The sequence below is a fragment of the Macrobrachium nipponense genome, chromosome 46 (genome assembly GCF_015104395.2).
Source record: "Macrobrachium nipponense isolate FS-2020 chromosome 46, ASM1510439v2, whole genome shotgun sequence".
In the NCBI taxonomy this organism is placed as follows: domain Eukaryota; kingdom Metazoa; phylum Arthropoda; class Malacostraca; order Decapoda; family Palaemonidae; genus Macrobrachium; species Macrobrachium nipponense.
Window position 1 is genome coordinate 36,677,947 of NC_061106.1, and position 12,457 is coordinate 36,690,403.

Below are 12,457 nucleotides of genomic sequence, written 5' to 3' on the forward strand. Positions count from 1 at the left end.
GTGCGGACCAGGTTGATTTTGGGTAGGAAGTGGGATGACCTTCTCTTTTCTTTAGGGGTTAGTTGAAGGTGTTGGACTCAAGATTGAAGAAAGGAGGGAGGCAGGAATGGAGGCAATGTAAAAGGCTTGAAAGTGGTCACAGCTATAGGGGCTGAAGGGATGACGCAAACCCTTTAGTAATGCTTACAGTGCAACATTTGAGGTGCACTGACAGCAGCACTATCCCTCTATGGGTAATTTCTATCTGCAAGACATTTACTTGGACATTTTGTTTCAGCTGCCTTACGTATATCTTTGATTAACTTTGGCCATCAATGAAGAATTGAGTTTTTGTTTCATCTACATACTATAAAGTTCCTCTTGTAGTTAATTGTATTACTGTGACACTTTTTATCTTTTCAGATATTCTTGATCATCGAACTGGTCCTATTCTCACCTTTTAGCAGTATTGTGATGTGTTTAGGTATTTGCACTAGTGAATTTTGAAAAGATACTTTACATCAGATGTCAAATTGCATAACTTAATTTTTGATTATATATGATAAGTCTTGTGATATTGGATGTTTAGATATTTTTACTGCTGTTTGACATTTGTGGTAAACTCCCCCAAAAGCAGAAATTAAAAATGTTGAAAATCCGAGGTTACGAAAATTGTGAAATATATATACGTATATCTTTTGTTTGATAATTAAACCTTGTTGATGATAACATTTGTGTATTTGAAGGTAGTTTAGTTGTGATGGTGCTCATGTGTCAGTAACTATATGACAAAGATATTTTCATTGCATATTGTCAATTCTTGTAAGTCCTTTGAAAGTTTCCATCAATTTTTCAAAAAGATTTTTGCTAATATGTATGCTGCAAAGAAGACAATGCTTGCTGGTTGCTTGCTCTGTAAGAAAATGGCACTGGAAATTTTCCTTCTGTCTGCATTGATTCCCTCAACTACTGAGTGCAAATGTTGGAAATGTGCTTTGAGGAGAATAAGTACTTGTAGTGCATTTTGTTATTCCTTACCAACTGTGTTTTTTAATGAAGAATCTTTGTGACTATGTTTTTTAGTACGTACAGTGGTTTTTGTTTTGAAAATTAGAGTAAAATATTTTGCAGTATAACAAACATAATTCATTGAGGTTTATACTCTGCAGTATAACAAACATTTACTTAATTTCCCAGTCATCATCAATATTGAAGGTAATACTTATATACAGTTGGACCAAATAACAAAATTTTAAAGGTAATGCTAAAACTATGCAGTTGCACTGGATATAAAAAATTTAATTTTATTTTTTTTTTTCACTTGTCTGTGTGTTTATATAGTACAACATATTGATGTACAGTATGCAAATTTTCTAGTTTACAGATATTCACTATTTTGTAATTTGCTTATAAATATTAGTTTTTGAATGTAAGCACAAACACAGTGCATTATCATACCTCAAATGTAAGGACAAATTTTCATACACAACTAGTTAGTCTTAAAAAAAAAAAAACCTGTTAGATCTTCATAGTCATGTGAAGACTAATTTCAAAGTTAGTACCCTAGCTAAAAAATTATTTGGGTTACAAACGAGTCCTTTTTAGAGGTTACATACCGTACGTAAGTGGCAGATGTTTCATCAGGAGCTACTGTCATGAACCTCTTTATACGGGACTTGATCATAATTTTAGCAACATTCAATTTGATTTTCACTCATGGCAGATTTTTCTTAAGTGACTTTCATGTTTGAGTGATCAGATGCAGACTTAGGCTGGTACTAAATTGTTCTCACATAATTTCCCTTTGTAATGTTTTAACCCTGCTTCATGTCTGTAGTCATGCATTCAAGTAGCAAAGGTATCTCTTAAAATTTATTCACAACTGTATGCTGGTCCTTTGTTTTATCAACTTTTATTCATTGCTGTCATATAACTGAGAGAGTTAGGCTTTGTATGTATAGTTGTGTTTGTGTAACTATTTCTTGCTCAACTCTTCCATGCTTTTGGTAGTTTTGTTAGGTACCAAGGCCCTTTGTTCCTGGAGGTACAGAACACCCCCATATTTGTGGGGAATGTGTACAGACCTCCCCCCCCCCCAATAGTTCAAATCCCTGAATATCTTAGAACCTGCCTCTAAAAATTCTTATAACTGCCTATCTTGAAAGTTCAAATAACAAATGTATACCTTAAATAACATTCTACATCAAATTTACCTTAAATTATTACCCGATTACTTTATTAATCTTTGAGATCATACTATTGTCATTTCAAAGTTATGTTAAACATTAGTACCCTTAAAGATATATACATATGTACCTCTAATAGTTCCAGCAAAACACACACACACACAGAAAGTATATATTACATTGATTGGCTGAAAATCAGAGAAAATGCAATTTTTTCCTTGGGGATAAGTTAGGAGCTATTTTAATTTAACAATATTTTATAATAGGTCATGCTCAAAACAATTAATAAAGATTCTGTAATGCTGTTGTGACTCTCCACAGGAAGTTTTGAAGAGTAATTGATTAACACTTTAGAATTCAAAGTGAACTTATGATTAATCAAGTGTAATGATTACTATGAGCAAAAGGAGCACCACAAGTTTTATAAACATGAGCCTTTCTGTTTACACAACAATGGTAAGGGGATACGGGAGACCTGATTTCTTTGATGCACTGAGAGGTTGTCTGGCGAATTCATTAGTTGTTTGTGATATATGACATAAATGAAATTGATTAAATTAAATAAGTTAAAAACTGTTTTTAATATGATTACTATTGCAGTATGAATTTCTAAATGGTGTTTTTATGTTAAGTCCGAGTTCATTTTAGAGCGTGTTAGCCTAAGAACAGTGTCAACAAACCATATAGTATCTCTTGAATCTAGTCCTATCTCATTTTTCTCTTTTGTAATAACTTTTTATTTTGTGGGTTCATACTAGCATTAGGAAAGTGATTTGGACTTTAGTTCGAGTAATATATTACTACTTTAATGCAACTGTAATGGGCATGGTACTCTCACACTGTGAAGCAACAATACATGGGGAGTGGTATGTATACAAATATGTCTATTGAAGTAAACAAACTTGTCTGGAATGAATATCTACCTAAACATTTTTCTGCCTAGGGTAGCATTTGAACCAGTAAACTATTTCTTACAGTAAATGTACAGTACCTTAATGCAGACTCAACAGATCTGAGAAACAGAATCTACATACAATACAGGTAGCTTACTGACATTTTCCTGTGTATATATTTATGTTTATTTATATAATTTTATATACTATATATATATTATTTTATATTTGTTTCCATGTATATATTTTTTCATATACGTATTTACATTGTGTAATGTATATATACTGTAATTATTGTACTGTATACACACATAGACATGGACTTACATAATTGTGTTCCATTCTGTCATGGAGCTTGTGTTATCTGATAAGAATGCAGTTTTTAGTTACAATTGGCTCTATTGGCTAAATGTGGAATGCTTTTCTAGTACTGCATATGTATCAATTATGGTAAAAATTGAGATAATTTTGTAGTTGAACAAACAAGGCTGTTTCCTTAAATGAAATAAACATAAGAACCTTGTTTCTCACGATATACAGTATTGCCACTTCAGGAAAAATTAAACCCTTGAATAGGATTTTCTAAACTTATTCAAAATGTAAACATTGATTTACTATAAAACCTGTCACTTGTAAGACAGACAACTATTTAAGAATTTACCAAGATAACCTTGTTGTTATGGTGGTGAGAGATGGCCCTTGGATATGAAATACTCTTCTCATTCCTCTTTATCAATACAAAGCTTGGTCTGTGTTTGGCATCTTCTTGGGTATCTGCTTGTGCATTTTCTTCAGATTATTTTCCTCATTTTACCATTGTAAGTGTTAATGTTTTTTCACATTTGTATATGTAATCTTTTCTAAACATAACTACATGGTAGCTAAGAGAGGCATTCTCTAGATCCTAACTTATTCAAGATCAGAGATCAATTTGCTAGTGGTGAGAGTACCACAGGTTATTTTTTTTACTGAGTTGTTATGCTGTTACCATCCTCCTCAAGCAGTCACTCTATCCCTCCTATGTAACTTGCACTCCCATATCTCATCTGAGAGGATGAGGGTCAACAGCCATATTGCATTGCAAATAACAATTTCTGTAATGAGTTTGGTTACTCTTTTATTATTATTCTGACTTTCTTGAGACATTCACCAAGTAAGCCAGTAACAGTAATAAAGATTAGCTGCAAGACATTTTTACATCTGCCAGTGATCAAAGTCCTAGCTTCTAAGGTAAGATCCCTGTACTGTTCAATTAATTGGACTTCTGTTTTCTTTTGTAAACATAACTTCATGGTAGCTATGTGAGACAGACTCCTTTTTTATGCCAATCATCTTTTCTTTTGAAATTAATTTTTTTTTTTCCTTTGTTCTAAATCCTGTCTTGTTCACAGCAAGACCAGAGATTAATTTGACGGTCTTTACAGTACCACATGTCATCTGTCTCTCTGGTGGTTATTATGCTATTGAGATTTTATTTCATACCAAACAATTACACAGCTGTAGGTTCCCTACGTGGAAGATTAAAAGTCAAACTTCACAGCGGCGCTGCCATCGCTAGTGCAGGTGACAGGGGATCCGCCCACTTTTGGGAGTAGCAGATATGACTGACCAGATGTTCACAATTCATTTTGGCCATGAGCCTCTCCAAGCCTGGAGAGTAGGCTGACAAGCTGATGGGTTCCTTTGAAAAGGGAGGTTCTTCCTTAAAAGGAATGAAGTAGCCAAAACAGAGAACCTGAATCACCCATTGCTCCACTCCCCTGGTACTCCATTCCTCTCAAAAGTGGTGCAGTCTGGCACCGACAGGAGCACAAAGGACAGACTTGCTACTGGGATGTGGGCTTTGGCCCGGACTTCGAGGTGGGTCACAAATTATATCAAGACCTGAGAAAAGTCAAGAGACGAACTTGATGACAGTCGGAAGGGAAGGCTTGGGGCATTTCGTTGAATAGCCCAACAAATCATAGGTAGACTTCTTTAAAGAAGAAAGCACCTCTCTGTGTCCCCCAGAAAAATTGAGTCTTGCCCAAGGGTGAGAACATGAGCGCTGACTTCTGCAATAGGGTCACCCCTTTAGTGGCAAAGCAACACTATTGCTCAGGTTTCTTTAGAATACCAATCTCAATCTCAAAAAGACAAGCAATCTTGTCACCTGTTTCTAATACATTTATCTGCACACGACAGGACACCAAGTCAGTCCGAAGAGATGTCCTCTAGTAAGTTAGGGCAGTCCTCCATCTTCTTGGCCAACACCCCATTTGTGCAATCTAAAAAGCTCAGAATCTCTAAAGACTTTGTAGATATTCTTCACCATGTGGTCCAGTTCGGGAGAAGAGAAGCAGACCTTTGCCGACACAAAGGCTGACCTACAAGTCACATCAATGAGACCAGAGAAGTCCCCTGGGAGGAGGCAGAAATTCCCAGGGAGGGCCCTTCTCCAGTGGCTTAGAGACAATATCGCTTCTTGATCAACTTCAAGGGAGGAAAGGTGAATGTGGCTTCCCCAAGGTCTCTTGTTTGTTAGCCATTCCTCTACGTCGGGTAAGGCTCTCTTGGCCGTAGAGGAGAGAACTAACTTTGGCAAACAAGGGTCAGAGGGCTTCTTCCACATAAGGAAGGTAGATGCAGGAGAACTAGAAGCTGGGACAAAAAAAAACTGGAAAGTTCTCCAACAGGTATTTCATCAGTTCTCCAACAGGTATTTCATCAGGCCTGAATGAGCAGATGCAGGTGAAGAGTGAAGTTCCTCCTCCTCACCATCCAACGAAACAGATAAGGTGCTGATTCCCATTCTTGACCTCTGGAGTTTTGCCTTCCAGAAGCTCATCAAACTCTCCAAATGTCATTGAAGAAGAGCTAAGGCTGGTGCCCCTTAAAGCGATGGCTGTGTCAGCAAAGTCACTGGGTTTCGACAGAAGTTGAGGTAAAAGTCGATGGAGGAACAGCCGAGTCCAAGTAAGGAGATGATTGGCCTGGCGCCGACTGCCTTGAAGACACCTACACCTGTCGGGTGAGGACTTCAATCTGCTTCTCTGGATCTCTAAACAGACAGAGAAGAGGCATCCCCTCCAGTTGAATGCCTCTTTAAGGATGAGAAGATGAAGATGTACACCACTGTCCCTTCCTAGAAAGCAGAGTCAACCGAAACAGCCGACAACTGAGTCCGAAATGAAATGCCTTTCCGGTGGCGTTCAGCTGAATCCTGCTGGAGAACTACAGGTTCAGCGGAAGGAACAACTGCTTGTGGGCAAACCCATCCAGTCTCCCTTGGACCTCCGGTATATCTTCTCCCCAAGGTGGGGGGGGGGGGGGGTGACCTTTGTCTAGGAGACTCGGAGGGACAGACAGCCACCCCCTTAGAATTCCCTGCACTGACACTTTGCACTTTACTAATAGTCACAGACGTCTCCATAAAATATTTTACTGGGAGGCCTAACTCCATAACTATGTTTGCAAAAAAGCTAAACTTTTTCTCAAACCTTGATTCCAGGCTGGCAGTGGTGTTGGAAAAGGTGTCATGGGAAGCTGGTAAAGGAGCTGAAGGTATGGGAGTAGGAGGGCTTAAGATATGAGACATGCCATGAAGAGAAGGAACAATATTTGATGCTGCTACAGGCAAGGGAGAAGATGAGGCTAAGCCAGCTTTATTCTCAGCTCTAAGAGTTGCTTTTCTCTTTTTATCTTTAATCACTTCAAGTGAGAAGCAAATGATTTCCCTTGCTATTTGCTCCATCCTATACATTCAGAACAAGTGTTCTATCTACTACACTCCTGCCCTCTACATTTAGTGCATTTAAAATGCGAGTCATATAGTACAGGTTTAACTAACCTTGTTCTACACCCACCAATGCAGAACCTTACTCCCAAAGGACTGAAAAGAACCAAACAAAACTATGTTAACTCATAGTAAAACCAAAAACACACGAAGTGAGAACTTCACCCATACTTTGGAGACTGATACAACCATCCAAACAGATAAAGAGAAAACTGTCAGCACAAACCACTAATGTTACTCAGGAGCTAACAGAAAACTTATTAGGAACACCTGGTCAGTCATACCTTCTACTACTCCCGAAAGTGGGCAGATCCCGTCACCTGCACTAGTGATGGCAGCGTCACTGTGAAGTTTGAATTTTGGTATGCTGCGTAGGGAACCTACAGCTATGCATAATTGTTTGGTAAGATGCTAAAATAAAATGCTACTTTTTCAGACTGTTTAATGCAATGCTAAAAAAATTCCCAAGATCAATGAAATGTATTGCGTCTGGTTACTCTGTTAGAACACTCTCCTCAGGCCGAACCATTGGGGAGGTAACAAAAGTAATACAGGTTAGTTGCACAAACCCCTTCAGTCATCGGACAAGGATCTTACCCTCAAATGGTCTTCCTTTTAGCCCTTGCCTCAGCAAAGAGAATGTATGGATGGTCATACTTCAGAGAAGTGGCAGTCCTTTCTTGTTCTCTTTGGTCCTGAAATTCAGTTTCAGACCCAAAATTCCAAGTTTTTAAATTTTCTTCCTTTGAGACTTCAGCTGATTGAGAGTCAGAAGAGATATTCATTGTTGTCTGTGCCCTTTAAATGTTATTTGAGGAAAAAGAACCTCTGCTCAGACCAGATGGTACAGATGATTTTTTGTAGTACAGGATGTTCCAAGGATATCCAAAAACACCATCTCCTGGCTAAAGGAAGTAATCTCCAGAGCTTACACTGGGAAGGTGACAATAGTAATAAAGGCTAGTTACAAAAGTTTTTTGCATCTCTTTGCCACTGACCCCAAGTTCTAGCTTCTCAGGGAAGGATTGTTGAATCCAAAAGTAATTAAGAGTTTTTCTTGCAGAACAGCTAGGGAGATGTCTGGCATCCTCTGCACATCCTCAACATATGTCTTATCAAGAACAGTGGTCCATCTTCTGTGATTAGTGTCGTAGTAGGTATTACCCTCTAGTCAGTGCCTATCTTCAATGTGTTGCAGAGTCCTTAGTCTACCTGCATCTAGACAATGGCCTGTCTATCTTGGCCATGGAAGGGTATTGGGCTGAGCTTGCTCAAGTATTCTGCTTATGTAGCATGACCTGTACATCTCCTCAGAAATAGTGATGCTCCTGAAGAGCTTCAAACAGTCATGGCCTCTTCAAAAAACCAAGCCCACTGTACCTGACTTTGGTACTTTGAAGTGATCAGGACAGCCCAGTACAAACTCCTTCAGTCATCAGACAAGGATCGTACCCTCAGAGTGGTCTTCCTTCTAGCCCTTGCCTCAGCAAAAACAATGAGGAGTTGTTTGGATGGTCATATTTCGGAGGGGTGGCAGTCTTTTCTTGTTCTCTTTAGTCCTGGAGTTCCTGTTTTACTAGTTTGGAATGTAAGCCCTTTTCTGCTGTTATAGTGGCAGTTATATGATGGGCTATTTAATCATATGTTTACTGTGCACCTGTGTTTACATGTATCAATTATAGTCTTTACGAATGTCAAGTGCCCAGTTGTGGAGGCTCTACCCATAAGCTAAAAGAATTTTTATTATTGGTGGCAACGTACAGTAATTGAAGCGCCTCAGTGGCATGGTCGGTATATGGTGTTGGCGTACCACCTCGGTGGTCGTGAGTTCGATTCCCGGGCATTCCACTGAGGAGTGAGAGATGTGTATTTCCGGTGATAGAAGTTCACTTTCGACGTGGTTCGGAAGTCACGTAAAGCCGTTGGTCCCGTTGCTGAATAGCCACCTGGTTCCATGCAACGTAAAAACACCATACAAACAAACATAAAGTAATTGTGTTTACTTGTATGATAAAGCATTCTTACTTGTCTGGTTTTTAAGCTGCAACATGCTGTTGAGAGTTGAATTTGCAACCCTTAACAAAAACCACTTTAACCTCACTCTATAGCAGCCATTTGTGTGCTATGGTGCAACCTCGAGTTAACAAATTCTTCCAGAAAGCCTCCAACAATTTACTGGAAGGTCCGCAGTCTTCCTTACAAAAGGCGGTCTTGTATGCGAGGCTGATTGTCGTCTCTCCATATCCAACATGCCTATCACCTTCAAGTTCAGCAAGGGCAATAGTGTGTTCTGCAATAGGTATAGTGGAAAGGTTTTCTTTCTGTTTTACCTCTCTCCTTATGCTATGTAGTTCATCAGTGTATGAGAGAGAAACATTTGTTAGGGTCCCTCATCAAGGATCGAGAGCAGGGTCCCCCATCAAGGGTGTCACTTGAGAGGTTTCAATAAGGGGTCCTTCCTCGTGAACTGAATTGCAAATTCCATTTTATTAATATTGTTTTTCTGTAACTTTGGCAAAGTAGTAATCCCTAAATGGGGACTCACAGTTTGACAAATCCTTGTATCCTGAGAAGCCTTTTCTAAGCTCTCTGTCCACCAGCTTCACCTTTCTCCCTTTTCCCTGACGTTATTGCCAAGTTTTCAGGTTTTGGGCCGTAGATTCCTGCCAGATTTCTTTCTTCTTAACCATAGTTTATAGATTGGACAGAAGATAGGTACTGAAGTATCTTTTTAAAAGCTGTGATAGGTTACATTCATGTCATCAGCTATGTAAGATTCCTTACAAATATTTGCTTGTTATTCCTTGTGGTCCTTACCATCCTGTCTACAGCAATTCAAGTTTTTTTTTTTTTCTAGTATTAATTAGCTATGAGATGGTATTTAGTTGTTCAGGATTGGGTCTTTGCTCTTACAAAGTTGGAATGTATTTTTTTTTATCTTTGACTACTTCAGTCCTATTCATACACAACTTATAAATTGAATAAGTCAATTTTTTGCTCAGGTAAGTACCTGGAGCCTAATACCTGTTGTACTATCAAAACAAGATTAGCCATTCTTCCTAACTATGAGTATTCTGACATCTTTGAATCAGTTGACAATATGACTGAATCAAGTATATTACATTCTTATCTGAAAATGCCATCCAACAATCCTTATTTCATGGATACTAACCATTACTTCCCTTCCAATTTGGCAGGCAAAAGTAAGTTCAAGCATGATGCCTCACAATGACCACAGTCGATTTGGGGCTATTTACAGGCGGTCCCCAGGTTACGACAGGGGTTCCGTTCTTGAGACGCGTCGTGAGCCGAAAATCGTCGTAAGCCGGAACATCGTCAAAAATCCTAAGAAAACCTTACTTTTAATGCTTTGGGTGCATTGAAAACTATGTAAACTGCATTCGTATGGCATTTTTCATTAAAAAAAAACCCTCAAATATTGATTATTTTGCATTTTTGGTGTCATATTTCATCTCCCAGATGAGCGTTGTAGGCGTCGTAACCCTGGAAATAATGTCTATTGACAAGCGTCGTAACCTCGGAACGTCGTAAGCCGACACTGTCGTAACCCGGGGACTACCTGTATAGTCTCATGCCATTAAAAGTTCAAGTGTAATACCTCATATTCAATAACAGAATGAGAGTTGAAGGTATACATCACTTGGTGTCATCTCTAACCCTGTGGGAAAACAATATAAGATTGTTTCTTGGTAAATTCATGGTCAGTTATTCCTATTCACAAAAGTAAGTTCTAGTGAGACATTTGTATATATCCGTAAAGAGAAATTTCTTTTACAAAATGCAATATTCATTTTGTGATGATTTATTTTGATTTGTATGTAGGAGAGTTTAAGCAGAATGGTTGCCCAGGAATAATGAATCACAGAAATAAGAAATGGGAGACCTTAATGATCTTTAGTAAAAGAAAAAAGTTAGCACATAAAAATTTATTGTAAAATTATTCATTATTAACAAAAAATGTTTTTTGTTCTGTGAGATGATACATACTGATGTTCTGACTTTAAAGTGTAAAAACAAAAAATATTTATTGTTAACCGGGAAATATTTGTCGTTCCAATATGTACTTGGTAAAGGTGACTTTCAATTTTTTCACTTAAACTTCTTTTTCACATAAGAACTACAGTGGCAGATGGTGTTAGCAAACACAAAATCAAAAAGTTCAATACTACTATGTAATGTGTTTATAAAAGTTTTGTTCTGTTTAATATATTAAATATAAAATGATTACTGTCAGCTTTTATATGGCAAAAGAATAACAGTTGGAAACTTTGAACAAAGAAGTGTCACAGTCTAGCAACAGGTTGGGGTATATACTCTATAAGTCACAGTTAAGATTAGGTGTGGACATGTTCTTTTATGTGAATAAATTTTTTGTAAAGTCCCTTAGCTCTAATCATTTTCTGCTTGTATGTAGTAGAAGGTATAAGTGGTAATGTAAACGGTCTTGGATGTGTCCATGTCATATACATACAGGGAAACATTGGATACGATTGGCCTTGTATTAACTGGTTTACCAGTTTTTTTTTTTTTTTTCATTTATTAACTTGATGAGGCCCTCTTATACACTTGGCTCATAAAGAAACACACAACCATACCTGTAGTTACATTGGTTCTAACAGAATCATTACACAGTATTATGTAACACTGGAGCTGTGGCTATTGATACGTAGTTGTGTTGGTTTGGCCAGTTGTAAAAGAAATCTATCAAATATTTTTAAAAATCCTTTTAACCTGCCTTGGTAAATTAAGTATCTTTTTTTCAACAATATTATGTGAAATTTTTCCAACTTTCTATAAATTTAGGAAATCAAAAATGTTACTCATTGCCAGTATTTGTGTGGGAACATTGAAATATACACATCTATGATTTTGTTTTGTACAGCTAATTTGAATTATATATTTTTCTTTTATTTTAATTACATTTTTATAAAATGTTTAAACAGTTATTTATGAAGAAAATATTATGTAATGCTTCAAAGTTGTCTTTCCTTGAATTTTTACCCACTTAAGATTTATTACTTAAGCAAGTATACATGATTTTGTTTGGTAGTGCAGTAGCTGCATTTATAACACTATGGAGAAAACGAAGCATCTGGTTTATCAGCTTTAGGTGATATTATATTCTGTGTAGTACTGTAAACTAATACGTACACAGTCACCTAGAGTGATGTTGTGGTAATATTGATTACAAAAAGTTCCAGCAAGGTGCAAGTAAAATTGTACTGGAGCATCCCAGTTATTAAGTCATTCAATCATCGTATATCTGCTCATTATTTGTAACATCTTGCAAAGTTATATTTTCGTATTGTGTCCAATTCCTTTTTGTTTGTATTATTCTCCTCATATTAAAAGTGTGATCAAATATTAATTTAGAAAGGGATGGCTGTATTAAAATTATGGCATGTTTTAGTATGTACTATATGTATGTTTGTCTGAAAAGGGGAAGCAAGCAGACCAATCAAAATTGGCAATTTATCTGAGAACAAATGAGCTACCCTGGAGGTGGGTTAATAGCAATTGCCTAATTCATTCTAGCTCTGTTCTTCTTTCTTGCTGTATCAGTACAAAGGAGATGTACTTTTGACTTCATTATGTGATTATCA

At 37.3% G+C, this 12,457-nt stretch overlaps 1 protein-coding gene across 3 annotated transcripts in view; it reads left to right on the top strand.

Annotated features, from left to right (window-relative positions):
• Positions 1-12,169, top strand: part of LOC135214910 (uncharacterized) — a 72,304-nt gene extending 60,135 nt beyond the window's left edge. For all 3 annotated transcript variants that reach the window (XM_064249379.1, XM_064249377.1, XM_064249378.1), the window contains one exon: positions 403-12,169. In XM_064249379.1, coding sequence (XP_064105449.1) covers positions 403-443 — 41 coding nt within the window. In that variant the 3' untranslated portion in view covers positions 444-12,169. The remainder of the gene's footprint in view (positions 1-402) is intronic.
• Positions 12,170-12,457: the final 288 nt, after the last annotated feature.